This window comes from Corvus hawaiiensis, chromosome 5, assembly GCF_020740725.1.
Source record: "Corvus hawaiiensis isolate bCorHaw1 chromosome 5, bCorHaw1.pri.cur, whole genome shotgun sequence".
Lineage (NCBI taxonomy): Eukaryota > Metazoa > Chordata > Aves > Passeriformes > Corvidae > Corvus > Corvus hawaiiensis.
Genome location: NC_063217.1, coordinates 31,099,047 through 31,119,455, shown reverse-complemented (window position 1 = coordinate 31,119,455; position 20,409 = coordinate 31,099,047). Strand labels below are relative to the sequence as shown.

At 39.1% G+C, this 20,409-nt stretch overlaps 1 protein-coding gene across 4 annotated transcripts in view; it reads left to right on the top strand.

Annotated features, from left to right (window-relative positions):
• The window catches only part of MTUS1 (microtubule associated scaffold protein 1), a 117,265-nt gene that overhangs the window by 22,546 nt on the left and 74,310 nt on the right, over positions 1-20,409 (top strand). For all 4 annotated transcript variants that reach the window (XM_048303114.1, XM_048303113.1, XM_048303111.1 and 1 more), the window contains exons 2-3: positions 10,743-12,907; positions 15,094-15,289. In XM_048303114.1, the coding sequence (XP_048159071.1) occupies positions 10,928-12,907; positions 15,094-15,289 (2,176 nt within the window). In that variant the 5' untranslated portion in view covers positions 10,743-10,927. The remainder of the gene's footprint in view (positions 1-10,742; positions 12,908-15,093; positions 15,290-20,409) is intronic.

The following is a 20,409-nucleotide window of genomic DNA, read 5'->3' as shown; positions in this document are numbered from 1 at the left end:
CTTCCTCATTCCGTAACACCCCCCACCTGTGCAATGTGCAGCCCAAATACATGGCCATGTGTGAGAATTGTTTTCCGGCTTCTTTAAGATGAAATGCAGGAGTTTCTTATCTGTGTTCCAAACTGATGTCAGCTGTATGAAGTTAGTCAAGTATGCTTCTTTGGGTTAGCCCTGTGTAGGAGCTTTTCACCTGCACTGCTGAGTGGTGAAATACTTGCCTTACCAAAATGTTTCTGATTTGCCTTTGATATGGATGATAGTTTCATAGATTTCTCTACTGTTAAGTGACTGTTTGACCCAGAAGCTGCCATTTGGTGCTGATACTTAGCAGAACTAAATAATGGAGGTCTGTGATCAACCTAAATCCAAGAAGTAATGTTCTATCTCAGTTAATGATGGATATGTATTATGTCCTTGGATGAACAGCCTGGAAAGCACAGCTTTGGAGAAACTTCTGCATAGTGATGCTTTAAACCCTGTTGCTCTCTACAGTTTTGAGCCAGGAAAGCTTTGAGTTTTGACTGTAAGAATATAAAGGTATCATTTAAATAGAATCTTTGCCTGTCTCTGTGCAGGGTCTATAGAAGTTGCAGTAATCTTTTTCCTCTTAAGCCTTTTTTAGATAGTACTAATGAGAAGCTCCTTTATCTGTGTTCTCCCAGTTATTTACTGTTGCAGATTTGCATGTCTTAAATTTGTTTTAGCTCAATAAATGGTATTGTATAGGTTGCTGCTAAGAAGACGGGATGTCTGGTTTTAGAATGACTGCTTAAAAGTGTACCAGATCAGAGTGATGACCTCTAAATCATCAATGCTGCTGTCACTGCCTGTATGCAATTTTGCTCCATCAGGCTTATAAAGCCAGTGAAGGCCAAGTCCAAAGAGTCAAATGTGAGGTGAGCTGTATTGCAGACTGGGTAGTTTATACATGGCGGCAAGTCCTAAAGACTGCTGAGGACCAATCCATGTATATAAGTGAACTGCCTGACTGAGGATACTGTATGGCATAAGTTAATGTGTGATCAGTCCTTGTCGGAAAAACAAAGCTGACACTCAAAAAACCAGCCAGAGGAAGAGAGAGGCAGTTTTTGCCTGTTAATCATGAGGCCCTATTAGGTTGTCTAGTCAAGGGTTATGATCTAGTTTGTTATAAAACCAGAGGGTTGCTTTTTCACTTGGTAGCACAGAGGCAGTGCCAGAGCATGCAATGTCCTCTAGCTGTGCATATCTCTCATGTAATGGAAGCCTGTACAGAAGCTGAAACTCACTGGGGAACATCAAGTATGGATGTGGCACTGGGAGTGTAACACTTCTGTCACTGCCTGTGGCATTTATTTTAGTCAGTCTTGAGTTGAAATCAATGCTAATGTTACCATATAACAGGTAACTGTAGTTCCAGGGTGTCTGCAATGATGTGATGATGTACATACGCTTTACTCTAGTGGGAAGTTGTCAAGTCAGCTATTAGTTGAAAGGGAAGAACTTCTTGAGGACTTTACATTTGAAGTTGTAACATCCTTCAGCTCCCTGATTAAAGTTTCGGAACAGGCTTGACTGTACTGTAAAACAACATGTAGCCTATAACAAGCACCATTTGGATTTTAAGCTTGACTTTAAGCAAATTGATTAAAGGAAAAACATTAAAATAATGGGTTGTCACCACTTGAGTTTTGAGGAAGAAATTTATAATTCTTTTCTAGACTGCAGCATTGTTGTGGGATCTCAGATGGACTGACAGGATGATTTCTGTACAGGAGCTCTGAGTCCTGCTGTTGCCCCACAGATGCAGAACCCCCCCTTTCTGGGAGTGCTGCTGCTCAGGGCTCAAATGGAGCCCCATCCCAAGAGCCAAGGAGAAACTGCAGGGCACGAATGGCAGCCTGAATGTCTGGATCCCTCTCGGGGGATCCCTTGGATAACCTTGCCCTGGCAGTCTTTCAAGCAACATGTGCCCAGCTTGCCCTTTGTTCCAGTCCTTCACCGTCAAGGTCCTGGTGGAATTTCAGCCTTTGTGGGGCTGCAAGCAGCCTGTCATCAGCCGTGTCAGGCGGCACGGTGAGCTTGTGTTTTCCAGAGAGCACCGACTGCAGCCTGCTCCCCGATAGTGTTGCATAAATCAAGCTATTGCTTTTTTTTTTTTTTTTTTTTTTTTTTTTTTTTTTTTTTTAAAACCAGTTCTGCAAAACTGCCACAGCATATTTCTTGCCATTTGTCTGTTGCAGAGGTGCAGTGCTGTGTTCAGCTTTGCAGAGCTGGTCCCTCTTGGATTCAGAGGCTTTTGCCTTCTGGGTCCAAAGGGAAACAACCAAAAAATGTAGAAAGACTACAACTCTTGTATCAGGACTGATCTCGCTGAGAAATGGTTTCCTTTTGTAGGAAAAATAACAATATTTTCTTTTAAATATAAACCAAATGTGTTTTATTTGGGTTATTTTTGCCTGAGACTATAACATCAGGAACAATGGTTGTGAATTGCCGCCTTGCTCCACATCCCAGTTGTGCAACACTGCAGGTGAAGTACTGGCAAAACTGTTGGGATTTAAACTACTATCCAGCAATACTTGTTGAAAGTCTTCAACAACCATTATACCTTTAGGACTTCTGATCATTGAGTTGGTGCTGCTTCCTATTTGGCTACCAAAATATTATTTCCTGTAACCAGTTTACTGCAGTTTTGTTGGATTTTTTTTTCACTATATAGAATCAGTAGCCTTAAATATTTTTTAAGTCTAAAAGCACTGTTCTTTAATCGGCAAATGCAGCATCTTCAGAATTAAATTCTGCTGTGATGCTGTTGCTGTGCAAAAGTGCAGTCCTAACTCAGTGGTAGAATTTCTTGTAGAGTCAGTGGAAACTGTTCTTGGCTGGCTGTTGTCTTTAATGAATGACCACTTCTGCACAGCAAACAACTTTTGAGTCTGCAAAAACTGCAAGCTGGTTAAATTTCTGACTTGGTTAATGTTCAATTTCTACTGCAATGCAATACCATGGCAAAGATGCTGTTCTTTCAGTCATTAGAGACCATTTTGGTCTGCTTTTTCATATAAATTAATCTAGTTATAGATTCATTGCACAGAATATTCCACTAGAACTAAATAATACCGCTGTACTTACAATATCTTGCTTCTTTGCAGGTTATGTTGAGAGTACTCCAAATGCTCTGCAAACTAGTTCATATCATATGTCTGTGTTAAATATAGCCAAATGCTGAAAGGCTTCTCAGTTTTACATGAAGATCTGAAGGACATGCTATGCATGGGTGCAGATGAGTCTTTGTGTCCTTAACTGTCCAATTCCATTGATACAGTCCATATAAGAATACTGCTAATGTCAGCTCTAAGTTGTATAGTACTCACACTAGGGCTGTGGGCACAGATGCTTCATAAAATGTTCAGGAACATGAAAAGTTTCAAGTTAGCACATAACCTTAAGCACTCTAAGTGTATGCTGCCTGGCACATTGTGGTAATGGTTAAAGCCATTTCTACTCTGACCTGCTAGGTTGTGGCCTACTGTTACGAAACAACAAGCTTTTTTTTTCCCCCAAGGTTACATCTGGCATTTTAGCCACCACCCTTGCTATGTGGTGCTGTTTCTGCAGAGTATTTCTGCCTCTTGTACTTGCTGTTTTGTGAAAACTTTGTACTTGTCAGTGCAGTCAGTCTTCACTTAAATATTATTTATTAAATAATCAGGATATTTAAACCCCAAATTAAAAAAAAACCAAAAAACCAAAAAAAACCCCAAAACATCCCCATAAAGCCACCAGCAAAAACACTTTGCCATTTGTCTTGAGAATCCAAGGTGTAATGACTATTCTGCACTGCTTCCCTGTGTACTTGCTTCTCTACTAGATTTGACTTAGCTAGGATGAGAAGAGAAGAACATGGGCCAAGTTAAGAGGTTTGACAGCTCTGTAAAAGCAGAGAAACATGTAATGCAGAGTAGGTTGGTGGGAGGACTGACCTGCTAGTTTGGAACAGCTTCTATTTTGACTGAAGTTGGTTTAAAGGCAAATGGGCAGCAAGGGTGCTGATGGCTGAAATTTTGTCAAAGAATGAGGAATTATGATCAAGAGCATATGATGAGAGGTGTCAGGAAAATTGCTGGATGTCTGAACACTAGCTTGAAACTCAAGGGCACTCTTGAAGAGCACAAACCTTATTTGGTCTATGTAAGCAGATGGAGAAACCTAGCAGGAGTTCACAAAGTGTTTTTGTTCTTCATAATACATTTCTGCCTTTCTTCCTACACTGATAATATTTCAGTCTTAGAGGGAAAATTCTTGTGAATAATCCTGGCCCATTGTTTCATAGCTTCAAGATACCAAAATCTATGAATGTACCCTTTAAATGGTAGCAGTGGACAAAATCAGTTCAGCAGAATTACAGGAAACAGAGAAGGTGAGCTGATTTGCAATCCCTATCTATTCAAATAACTTGAACACTGATAAGGATTGTTGAACATCGGGCTCTGACAGTCTCAGGCCTGTTTGTGCTTACCTATTCAGTCAAGTCTTTCAAAAAGAAGGATGTGAACCTTGACCTTCCAAGGAAGTGCCACAATAAATGTACTGTTTGTTTTACCAAGTTCCAACTCCTTACTTTCATTTTGACCTGAAAGTTCATCCTTCCTTGAACAGTAACATACGCTTTTGCTAAATAATTTAGTTGTGATAAAATAGCAAAAAAAATCCCCAAAGTATCTTTCTGAAAAGGTAACATCTAATTTACCGCTAAGAAAGAATTTAATGGAATTCTTGCAAGTTCCTAAAGAGGAACAGGCTGAGTATTGATCTTATGGAAAACCATGCACTGGCTTTGTTTATGTTGGCAATGGATAAACAAATTATAACTAAGTATATAACAGTATATAACTAAGTATATAACAGACCATGTGCACACTGTTCTTTGAAAACCTTGTGAGTGGTCTGACACTTTTAGCAATGAATGCTGTCTTAATGAAGCTATGAATGAGAGTCTGATTAAGTCATAAGAGTGTGCTGGACTGTTCAAGCAAGGGGCTTATTGCTATTCTCATCTGCACATTCAAATAGGTAGCGTTGGTTTTGTTTGATTATGCACAGTCTCAGACGATAAAGTACACTTGCTTACTTGCAGTGTGTTAATAGCTGGTGTTTGTCACTGGCTGGTGTGTTAGCTCTGTTATTTACGTGGCAGTTGCTGTAAAACAGGGTGGAGGGAAAGACGTGCATTTGCAGAACTCTCTGGTCTAGGAGATTGCATGTATCTCCAAATCCCCAAAGTACTGGATGTCATTTCTAGACAATGTTATTAAGTATCTTGGCTATCTAAGTAAAGGATGGGCTTTATTTACTTCTTTTAAAAAATCACTGGACCAGTCTTCCACTTCTGAATACAGAGTTCTCCTAAAACTTACCTTACAATAAAATTCAAAAGTTGTCAATTATTAAAGGAAGAACTGTGTTATCAAGACACTGTATAAATCTGTTGGAGTATCTCTGTGTGTTATGTGCTAACAAATAGTCATAAATTGAAGATGGAGAAAACAGCATAATATCCTTAAAGATAGGGCAACAAGGATGGCTAGAGTTTATAAGTAATAAAATAGATAAGGACTTTTCCTCTTAGGAGAGCAATGACTATGGGCAAGGCAAAAAAAGGTCTAAAAGCCTTTGAAACTTGCCATTGAACCAACACACTGAGGAGTGAATCACTGGAGGCTGTGAGTTTGGGGAAGGCACTAGCATTGCTGTCTCAAACAACCATTTACTCACTACTAGGACAAACTACTAGGGTTGATGTACTTGTTAGGATCAGCTGTCAAGTTTTGGGGTGGTCTGATGGTAGTGTTACGGTTTGAACATCTTACGGAAAGTCAACACCTCTTGCACAACTTCGGGATGTCTGCTTTCTGCACTAGAACTGCCGTTTTACTTTACTTCTTCCATATCTTAGAGCCAAGATGTAACTGATTAAAATTCATGTTCCTTGTTTACTATAACTTTTATGTTAGGCTGCTGTTTCATTCTTGAAACAGGCTAGCAAATAGCCAAGTAGAGGGCAAAACCTATGGCTTATGCCTTAGGAAGTGATAGTACTCCTTCAGTCAAACATGCCTGTGTGATTGCTTGCAAACGTAACTTGCGCATTATTTCTGCTGTATCAAGTGTCTAACGTGGTTTTTGACTTCTAAAATGTCTTTGACTAAAGTATACAGATATTGTTTAGCTACCCTGTGGGGTGGTTTTGGTTTTGGTTTGGTAGTTTGTTGGGTTTTTTTGTTCTTTTATAATCACCTTCAGAGTACACTCACTGTTGACTGTGTATTCTGAAGGAAACAATGCCATGAGCATATGAGAACTTAATGTAATTCACTTTAAGGAGTAGATTGTGCTTATAATGTTGTAAATGTTTGTGTGGAGTTGTTGTAGGAGCTTCACTTACCCTCTCTATAATAGTTTGAATTAGCTTGCCTGTGGACTAGTTTACATTAGAGTGTAACGTTGCTGAGGCGGCACAGAGGACTCTGAAATTTGCAATTCTGTGTCAATGCAGCATTACCTGAACCATTGTGTGTTTTCCTAGTGCTTTCTTATGGAACGGTGTGTTGGGAGGGATGGCTGGTTGCTGTAGACTCCCTCCCAGATGATGCCATCTCTGCCTTCAGGTGTATATGCTGAAAAAATCATACTTCTGTGATTGTGTTGTGTTCCAGGACGTGCTCAAGTAAACTGGTTGTAGTGTAATGTGTTAACATATTAAATGCTTTGTATGGTTTTTAATTTCAGGGACTGTGGTAATCATGACCATGTAGTACAGTTTTCTGCTGGAATGCTGATGCTGCATTTTGTCTGGTATCAAAGCATGTTTAGTTAATTAGAGCACTTGTAGACTGCCTCCCTCCATGTCTGGGCACACCCTCTCCTTTCAGATTTATTCCCCATCCCATGTCCCCCTTCATACAGGCTTCACAAACATAGCTGATGAGTAAGTGCTCCATGATAATTTGCTTGAAAGAATCAAGTTCCAGATGAAGTACCAGGAAAAGTGTAAATTATAACTGTCTGCATTGTGACACTAACACAAACTGACTTGAATTCGTGTAGTACTTTGTCAGCCTGTGGGTTGAATTATTTATTGTAATTAATCTGGTTTTGATTCCTGTTTAGCTTGCACTGAACAAGTGACTGTCCCCCTGCCCTTTAACAGCACACTCCTGGACACCTCTTGTTGGTTAGTAGAAGTGACAAGATCTTGCTGTGAGCCCAGTTCTGTATGTTCTAGTGTATTTCTCCTGGATCTGGGCCTGTTGGCACCCAGTCCCTCCTCTTTTTAGGAGAATATATTTGCCAAGCTTCTCTCCTTTTTTTTTTTTTTTCTTTTTTTCCCCAAGTGGTACTGCTCTTACCCCAAGCTCTTATATCAGTTGAGGAAGGGGAAAACTTAGAGCTCAGGTAGTGAAGGCTTTTTCTCCTTTGTGTAAGCACTTGAGGTACACAACTGAAATTTGGTAAGCTGAGCTTTACTGAAGGCAAAAACAGCTGAACTGTTTTGCAGTGCACTGTAGTGTATTGTGGAGGCCAGGCATGCATAATGCTTGATGTAAGACAAAGTCAAAGCAAGTTTATTAGTATTTAGTTTAGAGAATTCCTCAAGTCACACTAGTTGCCAGGAACAGTGTGTTCTTGGTGAGGGCAACCGTTGTGTCCGTGCGTCTGCTACTGACCCCTCCCTATGGAGGAGATGCTGGCTGAGGTTAATTTTTCATTCAGCTTTCTATGGCAAATCTAAAACTAAAGAATTTCTCATCACCAAGAAGTCTTTTCATAAGCTTAATGAACATGCTGTTCTTTGGAGAGTTACAGAATGTCAATTCTTTAAGGAATAATGTTCATTTAGGTTACAGATTTTTATATACTATAGCTGATCCTTAGGAATACCTCTCTTTTTATGCAGGATGCTTTCAGTACTCTAAGTGTGGATGTGAAGCTGTATTTGAAGCTGGTCTACTTGTTCGTGAAAGTATTGATTACTATAGTGAACATTTGCTTTAAAAATAATTGAATTAGTAATTTATTTCTATGTGTTCTCTGGTTATGTGGAAGTCCAGAGCACTGAGTAAACAGACATATATGTACATGTACACCTTGGTATGTGCAACTTTACTGTACTTCCTCATTTCTCTACACAGTATCAAAACTACTTTTATTTTTCTTGGAGCTTCTTCAGCATCAGTTGAATCAAAGTTTACTTAGCTACCTGTGTTGTTTCAAATTTTGGCATTATTGGCTACATATACTGTAAGGTAATACACCATTCTTTAAATTCTTGGGATTTTAGTCTTGCTAAGTCTTGATATATTAAAGTTGCCTATTTTCTGCAGAAAGAAAGCTCTTGAAAGAGGTAAGACTTCTGGTTTGATCTGAGCTACTGCTGAATCAAAATGGAATCTTCACATGGCTAGGTGAGCTAGCAGTGTTAAGGGCTAGTCTCCAGACAAGTAGAAACAAGTTTTAATGTGTCAAAACAACAGTGAAAGCAAAGTTCGCAAATATTTCTCAGCAGTTGATTCTGTGATTGACTTAAACTAATGGAAAATTATTCACAACAGGTTCTTGCCCTCCCCTCAGGGAAGACTTTTTTGGAAGAACTGTTCAATCTGCCTTAAGTTTCCTAATTGGAGATGAAAGTGAGGGCACTACAATTGTTTATGCTTCTTTAGGGATTGAATAATACTGGGTAGGCAAAAGATCTGGATCAGCCTTGAGGAACCTGGAGATTTTTTAGCTAGAAAAGCCATTTCATCTTGGGGGTGGGAGGGGGGCAGAGGAGGGTGTGGTGTCTGATCTCAGTAGCTTTTGTTTCCTTGTTTCATGATCTTTTTACCCTCAATCTGAGTCAGATGTTCAAAGTACTATGCAAAGACCAGATTGTGGGCCAGAAGCCACTCTGTGAGCAGACAAATTCTTGCAGTTCTAGAACAGTCTTACTTTGGGTGCTGCTTTTGCACTCAAAACTGTTTATGGGCCCTGCAGCTTTACACTTTTCATTAGTATGATAAAGGATTTATTTTGAATGTAGTTACTTAAGCTATGCTTCCAGCTGAAGAAAATAAGGCTTAAGGAAAAAAGTGAATTTTGAATAATGAACAAAGTAACTTACCTTTCACTAGTTAGTGTGTTGGCTTCATTTTACACTTTCCAGAGTATTTGTGGATAAGAGTTTTTCTTTCTCCTGTTGTGGTTTCCAGGATGGCTTATATGGTTTCTGTGAGGATTTAAACTTATTTGTTAAAGAACAAATCAAGAGTTGCTTCTCTTCTCAGAACAAACTTGTTTCCCAAGGCAGTCTTTGATTCCTCTACAAAAATATGATCACAGAATTATTCTTCAATGTGCTTAATCAACATTGTTATACCAGACATCCCTTATTATTATCTTTTCTGATCTTGTAACAACCGTCTTGTTGTATTGCATCCATTATTGTCACCATAGTTGAAACAGTCAAATAATTTCAGACTTTAATATAATTCTTATGTGAATTATGAGTTATTCTGCCCACCAAACCTACTTAATCCTGATGTACATGTCCTGCTGCACCAGATTTCAAATATGTTATTACATCAGTATCCTTGTTTTAGGACACCCCACTCTGATGTCTGCATTTTTATTTAAACACCACAGACCTGTTTGCTCATGGGTTTTGATAAAAAGTGTCCTCCTTCCTGCTCCTTTGATTGGAGAGTGTAATCTGTCATTCCAGACCTGTGAAGGTGTTCAGCAGTTGTTCTTTTTCTTCAGTTGGGAAGCTGACCTTTGTCCATGAATGCATCTTCAGCCAGATTGCCATGTCAGATCCAGTGAACTTCTGCCCACCTATTCAGGTTTTATTGCTCTGAAAGTGAGCCACCTTCTGGCAGATTCCCCACCCACTGCAACCATATCTTATAAATCTGAAGTTCTTCCTGCATCTGGTCTCGTTTCTGGTACTAGGAGCCTTTCATACAGAGTGCTACAGAGGTCATCCAGCTGCTTTGAACAGTTTGGTCTTCTGTCTCATTCACGTCCTTGTGGTTTTGGTAACTTGGGTGCAGTCTTAGCACTTGTTAGGAACTTGTCACTATATGTTGCAAGGGCTCTTCTTTACTGTTTTTTGTTTGTGCATCTCCACCCCATGTGTGGTCAGTTGTTCTCCATCATCTCTCCATGTCAATCCTGCCCCTTCACCTTTCCATAGGGTTTTGGGTGACGATATAGGGCTCTGCTCTGCTGAGAGGTCACTGGCATTGTTTCCTCATTTGGCTAATCTCGTGTCATCTTTATAGAAGATGGAGGCAGTTCACTGGTATGGAATTGCTCTCCATTGACTCTAGAGGGGTCCCACATGCATCTACCAGTTGGCTGCCCCAGCAGCGTGGGGGCAGTGTACTGGTGTAGCCCCAGAGCTGGTTACAAACCTCCCTCTCCTCTCTTTATTTCAACTCAGATGTCTTAAACAGCTCTTTGAAAATTTTCAGCTGCCTCTGCTATGCATTGCTGCCCCAAAAGGCAGGAAAAAGACCTTCGGTGCAGAGAAAAGCCAGTCTCTGGGGTTGTTACTGCTCTGCATCAAGGGATGAGGGCTGAAATTTTTCTTTGCTGGGATTCTGAGTATTGCTTCTATGTTGCTGCTCTGATGTCTGAAGACTAGGAGCTTAGGAATGCTTACCGTCTTAAAATCTTGGTTTGCCTTATTTTTTAAAATTTCTTTTTAATTCCAGAACATTTGAATCTTCTTGGGAAACATGGAAACAAAGAACCACTTTTTAAATATCTTTCAGGACAATTGACACATTCCAGGGAAAAGCAGTTGGGTTTTTTTTTTCTGCAAAGTTCAGAAGAATCTGCATTCTCTGGGATTTTAAAGAAGTATAAAATGAAAACAGTTTAAAATTTAGCTTTCAAAATGAATGTTGGGAAGTCCGATGACAAAGTAAAGAATGGCTTGAAATCTCCCTTACTTATAAGGGATGAAAATGGGAATAACTATGCATGTGACAGAGCTACCCCTTCCTCAGAGACTTGTGCCACCAAGATACACAGTAATTCAACTGACCAAAATATAGTGGCTGAGTATGAAGGTGATACCATTTTTGAAAATAAGGGTGACTTCAGAAGTCTTTTAAAACAGCAGTGTATTGAAGTACTTGATCTGCAGAAGACACCTGGTAAATACAACTGCACAGGAGCTCCATTGGGAGATACGGATGCTGTATGCAGGTCTTCTGTGACTGAACAGACCTGTGTGTGTCCTTTGAACTGTGGCTTGGAAGCAACAACAAACTTACTGAAAGGTGACTTTGCTATGGCAAAAATGCAAAGTCAGAGTATCAAACACTCAGTGCCTTACAGTCAGACTGACTCTAAGTCTGTACAAACTCCTCCTGCTACAGAGCAGAACATACAGTCCCTGAAAAATGACAGGGCATGCTGCCAGCTGAGCACACTGGATGCTACTAATGTTACAGGTGGAACTCTGGGAACTGATCGAAATGATGACATGCATCTGGGGGAAGCATTCATTTCTTCTGAAGTATGTATCAGAGAGAAATTTGATAGAACCAGCTCAGAAAGAACCCCTAATTTCAGCTCTGCAGGTGTTGAACAATATCAAAAAAACAGTATCAAGACTGATAAAGAATCACAGGAAACAGAAGCAAATGTTGTAGAACTACCTGCTGGATGTATAGATCCTTATAAGCGAGATGCATTATCACCATGCATTAATACTAATGAGGATGAGCAAGTGAAATCCTTGGAGATTACTCCTGACCATGATGGAACTGGGAATTCCAATGCTAAAACATGCATGGATGGTCTTGTAAATAGTGTGCACCTTCTCCCAGTAGATCAAATGGATGTAGAACAAGTATCAAACAAAACTAGTGAACCCTTAACCAAAGAACAAAGTATCTCTGGAAATGCTGCTCCTCAGGATATGCACAACATCCCATCTGTATCTTACAGTGTACCAAAATTAAAGAAGACTGTTATGCCTGAGCTGAAATGCGAAGCAACTTTTGTGGTCTTCAGTCCAACAGCTGATGAAAGCGATTTGTTTCTATGTACTTCAACTCCTAAAGAGCAATCAAAAAATAGAACTTTTTCTGCTTCAGCTTTGGAAGAACTTCGAGGCAAGTCTTCTAGACTAAGACCAAGTGAAGCTTTTGTAGGAGGGCGTAACAAAAGGTCTGGGCTCAAAGCTAGTTCAGATCAAACTGCAAGAAAACCAGTGGGCAGGACTTCTATTGCATCAACAATAACCAAAGCAAAGAAATCAGAGATTGTTAGTTTTCCCAAACCTAATTTTAAAAATGTTAAGCCAAAGGTTGTGTCTAGACCTGTGCTACAGCCAAGAGACAGTGCAGCATTAAAACAGTCTCCCCAGTCCCATCAACTATCATCTGTCTCCTCACCTTCACGGGTTGGTTCCCCAAGGCAGTTGTCCTCCTCTATAAAAGTGCAGAAAAAACCAGTAGATCTAGCTAAAGATACTAAGGTGGAATTGCCTGTAAATAAGCCCCATAAGCTACATGTTAACAAACGCCTCTCCACTAGCCAAGTCGTACATGCCACGACACATCCCAGAAATGCTTCCCACAAGGCTTCAAAAACACCTGCGTTAAAGCAAAGTCTGCAAGACATTGACAAAGCAAGCGCTACCCATTCGGCGTGCTCCTTGGTTTCTGCTGTGCTTCCAGCATCTGGAGAGAACTCGAAAGAGATGCTAAATGAAAGTTCAAGCTCCTTAATGATACCTTGTGCTCAAAACATCGACCTGACCAAAGGGGAAAAAGAGCAAAGCAGCAACATGGGAGTCCTTCTGGAAGCAACATTAGCAAAAGACATGGCAAATGAAACATTTGATATGCACTCTGTTCCTTTGGTAAGTTTTTTTGCTTTTATACTTACTTGTATGTTTTTTACATTTGCAAAAAGGAAATTCATTTTTGCACAGTGTGGTAATTGTGGAATGGGTTTGGTGTCTACAAATGTTGCTGTAGTGTTGATTTCTGAGTGGAGTCTCTCCCTAGTACAGACAGTGAAAAAGTGTTGTTTTACAGATCAGTTGCAGTTGGCCTCAACTACAATTTAGTGTCTCCACTTCCGTCTTATTCCATAATATAATTTTTTTTTAGTAAAGTCTTTTTAAGACAATACCGTTTCTAAGATTTCTAATAAAAGCAACCAAATCTTAATTTAGTCAACCTCATAAAATTGCCTAGCATAACTTCATGAGGTTTTCTAAATACAGATTTTAATATACATTTTTTCAAGATAATTCTAGTGGTGCTGTAACTTTAAATAGACATTAGAGGTAAATTGCTGTTTTCGGTATTTTCTTTCAAAATCTGCTTTAGAACTAAAGTAGACTTTTTAAAATTAGTTATGTAAATGTTGTGCATATATTAACAGTAACATTAAGTCACAGAAAACCTGACGACCAATAAGTTGGTGAAACATTTTATTTTTAACATCTTAGTTTCACTGTCTGCTTTGTATAATTTAGGAGTTTATTTGTTTAAAGTAGAGCTGGGACTCATTAGAATAGGTAGGAGTAGTCAGGAAATATTTCTCATGCAGAGGGCATATACCTGGTTTTAGGCAGTCAGCCAGCTGAAAGGTGCAAACTTCCTGGCCGGGAGGTATGCATGTGCTGGTTGGTTGGGAAATATTTTGGGATGAGTCAGCTGCCTGTCAGGAGAAACGTGCTGCTTTCAAATACACTGAAAGAAGGTTAAAAGAAAAGGAACAGTGGGAAAGAAGGGAAGAGTGTTGGGGTTGGGTTAACCAGGATTTCAGGAGGTGTGGTAGGGACACAGAATTGGAGTCTTGGTGCTATATGGAGTCTCTCGTGTGGCTGGCTTGTGGGTTCAACAGCTTACGTTAAATTGGTGAAATGGGAGCAGCAGCTGTTGCTGCTAAAACTGTCATTGTCTGAATTTTTGACAGGCTCTACGAATTTGCCAGAAACATTCCAGTAAAGCTCACTATATGGGGGAAGCTACTTAGAACATTTTTGAAACATTGCACAAGAAATTATTAAGTAATATATTTATTAGAATAATAATTTAACTTGAAAGCAAGGATGGTCTTTTAATTTTGAAGTGTTTAAGAGTTTGGGTTCTTTATCAGTCCTTACTTTTGGTATCAAGGGTTGGAGAGAATGCTTTTAATTCATCCCATTGCCAAAATGGAAATCTTTGTGATTTTAATTATTCTGCTTGTACCTGGAGAAAAAATAGAGACATTTCTATAAAATGTGCAGTAGACAAATCAGCTGGATTAAATTTAAGGAGTGGTCTTCTGAAAAGTATAGATTAACATCTGAAAATGAAGATGAGGATTGGAGTCCAAAGTGGAAAGTGTGGTACTCCAACCGAATTGCAGCTTGAGTCACAGAAAAGCACATGAAGAGCTGAACTGTAATGTGTGTCTTCATAGGCTAGACAGGAGTGGCTGTGAACTAATGCATGTATAAACTGGAGGAAGAATTCTGAAACACAGATGTTTCACACATATAAACCAGTTATTTTAAAGCTGTCCTGGGGTCCACTCCTGCACTTGTGTTTTATCTATGGCACCTCAATGTGAGGGAGTTTAAGCTGTTCTGACATAAGACCTAGACCAGGAAACTATTACAAGGGCTGTGACATTTCAGGTAGTACAGGACAACTAAATTCTCAGGGCATTAACATGTGTACTTTGTTGGTTAAGATCTTGAGATTAGGTGTAGTCATGTAATTGAGTGGCTTAATTAGAGTTCGGGGAGGAAGAGGAAGAAATTCTGATATAAAATGACCTCTGTAACCTCTTTTTAGTGTGTTGGTCATTACTGGTGATTAGCTTCAAACTAATAGGTTTGTGTTGCTGGAGGCCATTCAGGAGATGGTTCTTGAGGTTCTGAACTGCAGATGTGGACAATGGTATAGAGACTAACTAAGCGTGTCTCCTACTTGGGTGGTCAGTATTTCATTACAGATGCTGCAGAGGGAGATCTTTCGTTTCTCACAGTGGTGGTGTGCGGGTTGTATTGTTGGCTTTTTGGTTTCTGTTTTTTTCTTAAAACAGATGCCTTCTGTGAAAGATGGGACAACACAAGGGAAAAACACACCAAAGAAAGACCCAGTCCCACTACGAAGTGTATTAACTCCCAAGGTCAAAATGGTGCCATCCGTGTCGACCTTGAAGAGAGGATGTGAAAATAAAGCTATCAGCACTATTAAAACACCTTCTCACAAAGAACCTCTTCTATCATCAAGCTCTGGTAAGAGAATTTTTCACTGGAATATTACCACTAACCTTAATTTTAAGAAACTGGTTATTGTACTTAATGTGCTTTCTGACACAGCTTTTAGGGTGGTACAGAGCTGTATTTCAGTGCTAAATACAATTCTGTCTAAATTGTAAATTGCTAATACAGGGGCAAAAAAAAAAAAAGGCAGGTTAAAACTCATAGTTTTAAAATCTTAGCTTGAAAGGAGTGTGTTTAGGAGGGTATGGGGCTGTTAGAAAAATCAATATGAAATATTATTTATATTTTGTCATATAACAGTATTTTGCGAATATACAACTAAAATTACTTGAAAGAGGAGAAAATAGAGTGCACAGGTACAATGCTCTTGTGATAAGCAACTCTATGCTATCCCAATGGGAATGAGCCCTTATTTCAGGACATATTTTGTTCAACCTAATTTTAGTACAGCTCTGTAGTTTCTAGAAAGGGGAGGACATAATTGAAGGTGAGACTACTGCTTGAGCTGCTAATTAAACTCAGACTGGTTAATAGCAAGGGCAGGCATGAATCTCTCATCTAGTCTGTAGGCTGCTGTTCAAAACCCATGACTGGAAACTAGATTCTGTAACTGTATTATAGAGATTCAGAAGTGCTCTGGTAGTTTATGTGCTGGGCTTTTTAACCAAGTGTGGCAGTCTAACTAGTTGCAAAGGTAGCCTGACTATGAATGACTGCACTACAATGCACTGTAATTTGGCAAGTACACACCCAGCTATACCCAGTAAAACCTGTTTTTTTTTTTTTTTCTTTTTTAACCCACTCAATCTAAGATTATAAAACAGTAAAAAATAGTCCTCTTAATTGTATACAGGTGGTGAAGTGTGATAAAATCTGTATTCCTTTATGGGATGAGTCCCTTGAAGAAAGTGGATATAGGCTATTCTCCCACTTGAGGCTTGCTCATGTGAGGCACTTGCTCAGTGAACCAGGCACCAACCTGTAGGCTGCCATTTTCTTGGAGAACTCATCACCCCTCTAAATACCAACCTAGAGCTTTCCTGTCTGTAATTATGGCCTTAGAAGCAGCAAGATGGATATAGATAAAGAGTTTTCCTTTAGTTTATTAATCCAGATTAGATTTATGATACTGTCACTAGAAATAAGTGTAAGCAAAGCTGAGTTATAGGACTAACTTCTTCCCTTCAGCAAAAAAAAATTTAGATGTACTTTCAGAAGAAATAGAAGTCATTTCCTGTTGAAAATAGAAATATTTACTCCCCAGATTTTTTTTAAACTAAACCTGTCACTCCTTAAATAATTCATGTATGTTGAAATTATGGTCGTCAATAGAATATTTCCCAAATTTTTCCTGTTGGAAAAAGGCTGCTTAAACTAAAAGCATGAAGCAGCGCTTCAACATTTCAAACATGTGGTGTTATGTGATAAGACTGGAACTTTAATGCTGCCCATGAGAAGAAATTTGTTTCCTCTGTGCTCTTTCCCCAAGTCCCTTTTTCCTAGCTCATATTATCCTTCATCTTGCTTATGCAGTTTTTTGGTGCTATAAGGTAGGATTTGATGCATTCAACTGTATCAGGTTAACTTCCCCACCCCTTAAAAAGGAAATTTTTAAACATGTGTCCTTGCTCCCTGGTAAACCTTGTACTGATGCAAATCAGAGGATGGGATTACGGTGTGGGATATGGGGCAAAGTAGGAGTTATTTGGGATTGCTGCTAAACCCCCACAGCATTATGCAACCACACCTTTCAGGTAAAACCCTATCTACTGCTGCTTACCCCTTCTGTTTTTGACATTTTTGAAGTAAAACTGTACATACACTTTTTGTGACCAAGTGGCAGTTTGTAAACCAAACCCTGTTTAGGCTAAAGTATCCCTGAAGGGAATAACTGTTTTTTCCAGTGGAGTCATTTGAACACTTCGGTATTAAACTTCAGCCCCAAGATAAATCATTCAGTAGCTGTACAGTTGTTTGCTGTCAGGATTTTGTCAGACTAGAGATAGACTAGCTAAATCCAGAAAGGAAAGGACTCCTGAAGGTCACCTAGTCCAGCCCCTGCTGCCTGTAACTGGGTCAGTAGTGAATTCAGATTAGATTGTTCAGTCATTTGTCAAGTTGAGTCTTAAAAATGTCCAAATCCTGACAAACTTGTTTCTTCAGGAGGTACTAACATATATGCAGCTGTTTCTTAACCAGTTACTGGTAGCATTTGGATCATTGGGCAACAAGAGTAATTGGTGGAGTTGAATTCATTAAATACTCTGAACAAGAGAAATAATAGTACAGCTCTATGTCAATTCTCACATATGTATGTTGAGGGACAGAAGTGATGCATCTGTCCAAAATGTGTGTGTATTATTCCTAGAGTAAGAGCTTATGAGTAGTGGATTGTGTTCATACAATGGCTGTTCAAGAAATTAAAGAAAAAATTGCCATGTATAAAACACCAGTTATAAGATTTTTGCAACTTGTCAGGAGTTGAGATTTTGGTAATTTTTTTTTCCACTTGTAAAACCTAAGTTTTTAGTGGTAACACGCTAACCCAATAGAAAGCCTTTCTTCTCAGGGAATTTCCTGCTTCTTACCTGAACAGGAGACAGCAGAAGGAGAGCAGAACTCATATCCCAAACACTGTATTTTTATGAGCATATTAGAGGTAGAAATGACTGGGTTTGTTTATTTCAAAATGGTTGCTGAGCACTGTTCACCAGTATTGGTGTATCTTAATTGGAACTTGAAGTTTTTGCTGAATTAGAAATAGGTTCTGTAAAAGACAAGCCTGCTTTGATCCAGTGTACTGAAGTGATTTGCAAAATGGCCAAGCCCCATTTCTGCAACTATGACCAGATTTCCAGATTTGCTGCAAGCTAGATGCCTCAAAATTATTTCTGTCACTATTTATCTCTTTCTTCATAAGAGAGAATGACACACTCATTCTAAGACAAAATTCTTAATTCTCTACAGGTAACTTTTCCATGGTGGTGGGTGTGGGTTTCTGTAGTACTGGATGGCAGGCAGTATGTCTTTTGCTATGTTTGTTTTCTGTCAATGAAAACATTTATTAGCATTCAAGACACAGAATAACATATTTGACTTACTCATTTTTACTGGAAAGGATATATAATTTCAGAGCCCTGGTAGAAGACTTTGAACTAGTTTCAAAATCAAAACAAATATTGTTTTTGTTCCAGGAAACACACAGAGCCTTCTAATTTGGATGTACCATAGCCAGTGTGGAGGAGTAATAGCCTGATAACAGTTGAGGTGTTATGGTTTGGGAAGACTCATTTCTTAGCCTCACTTGAAGGGAGGAGTTGAAGGGGATTGGAGAAGCCAGGGAGCTTTAGTGTTCCCATGGATTTTCTGCTGTCAAACCTGCCCCAGCAACTGTGTATTTTCAGCTGTGCAGTTGAACAGAAGCACTGTGACAGTTTGAGCCGCAGGAAATTGTTTGAACAGCATCAAATAGGAATAGAAATTATTTACAGTACATCTCAAAATGTGTATGCCCACCAATGCCTTTTTTACCTCCTTTTGCTGACTACAACCTACCTGAAATTATGTAAAGGAAAGGAGCTTTACCTGCAAGTAAGACTTCTGATATGCTATAACTTCTTCTCCACTTCTGCCTTAAAATTACACCATTACTTTAAATTATTTCTCAGTGTAAGAAACTTCATGTTGTTGTTGATGTCTTAGCTCTGTCAAGATGAGAGCTCTGTCAAGCCTTACGTGTAATTGAAACTCTTTGGGAATCTGAAAGTATCAATAATACTATTCCTCTTCTTACTGTTAAAGACTTGCAGAAATCAATGGAAACCATGTAAATCATCTGTGTAACAAAAATGTCTCTTGCTCTCTGGTGGGGGGTTTTGCGACATTTTGGGTACCCTTTTGTCTCTGATTTAAATCACTGATATCCCTTCAGCAGTGTTACGGCCCTGTGCTTTACTTAATCATTTCCAAGAATCTAATCCAGTGGTCACTCCCTTTTTCTCTTGAGGGTATTTTCATAGCATTTAACAAGACTAATGAAAGCTTGGGTACAGAGAAGGTTGAAAGTACGAATTCTGTGTTTCCTTAAAGATGTTTTTGGACAAGTGAGACCTTTTCCCATATGACAAGTTGATCATACTGGAGGACTTTTCCTGTGTTCTGCAACTACCAGAAGCATGGGAAAAATAATTCCCCAGATGCTATAGAAAATGTGTATGCAGGTTTAGTGATACTTTGAAATACTGATTTTCTTGTTAGTTCATAATTGCAAAAGTCCTGCAGTTGAATTTTGGCTTGATCTTGCACTTAAATGTAAGAATTGAGAGAAGCTTCCATAGTTAAAACCAGAACAGGCAGTGACAGATTAAGAATCAGTTTGGTTTTGGGTGTTATTGCTGTTTATTGCACAAAGAAAGGCTTCTCAGATGGAAAATTCAAACTGAATGGTTTCAATCAGTTTTCATACAGCTGGAGACATATATAAACTTGGTAATTCAGGGCTTCTTGGTATAGCCTTTCACAATACTTGTGAAGCAGTACCAAAACAATTAAATTCCACTAAGCATTCCCACAATCCCTGAGTCTTTGTTCTGACACTGAACCAGGAGCCAACCCAAATACAGTTACTGCAAATAATTTTTCAGCTTGTATCATTACTGTTATCTACCATGTGACTCTTTAAAGCTGGATTGACATGCTGCCAAGAGGAAACAAAATATTTTAAAAGGCGAACGTAACTTCCAGGGTCTCTGGACTTGAAACAGTCGTGACTTTACTCAAAATACTAGAATAGACAGTTACTTGTAAAGGTGTCCATATACTTTCTCATAAACAGTAATTTTTATATGCAGATGCTGGAATGCACCAGGGTCTGCAAATAAGGCTTAACATTTAGTTTCAGCCGATCTTTTTACACTTTTCTTTTACAGAGCAGTCAGCTTCTTTTATGGATCCTAGAAGCAGGTTCCTCATACACCAATTTACTGATGATTATTTGTCCTTCTTAGTCCATATTACTTGGTTTCAGTCTCCTTTTTAGTTTCCTTTTCTTTAATACATCTGTACTTGTGGGATATGCCCAGCCACTGCCCTGGAGGGATGTCTGCTGAGATAAAAGATTTTGCAATTGCCCA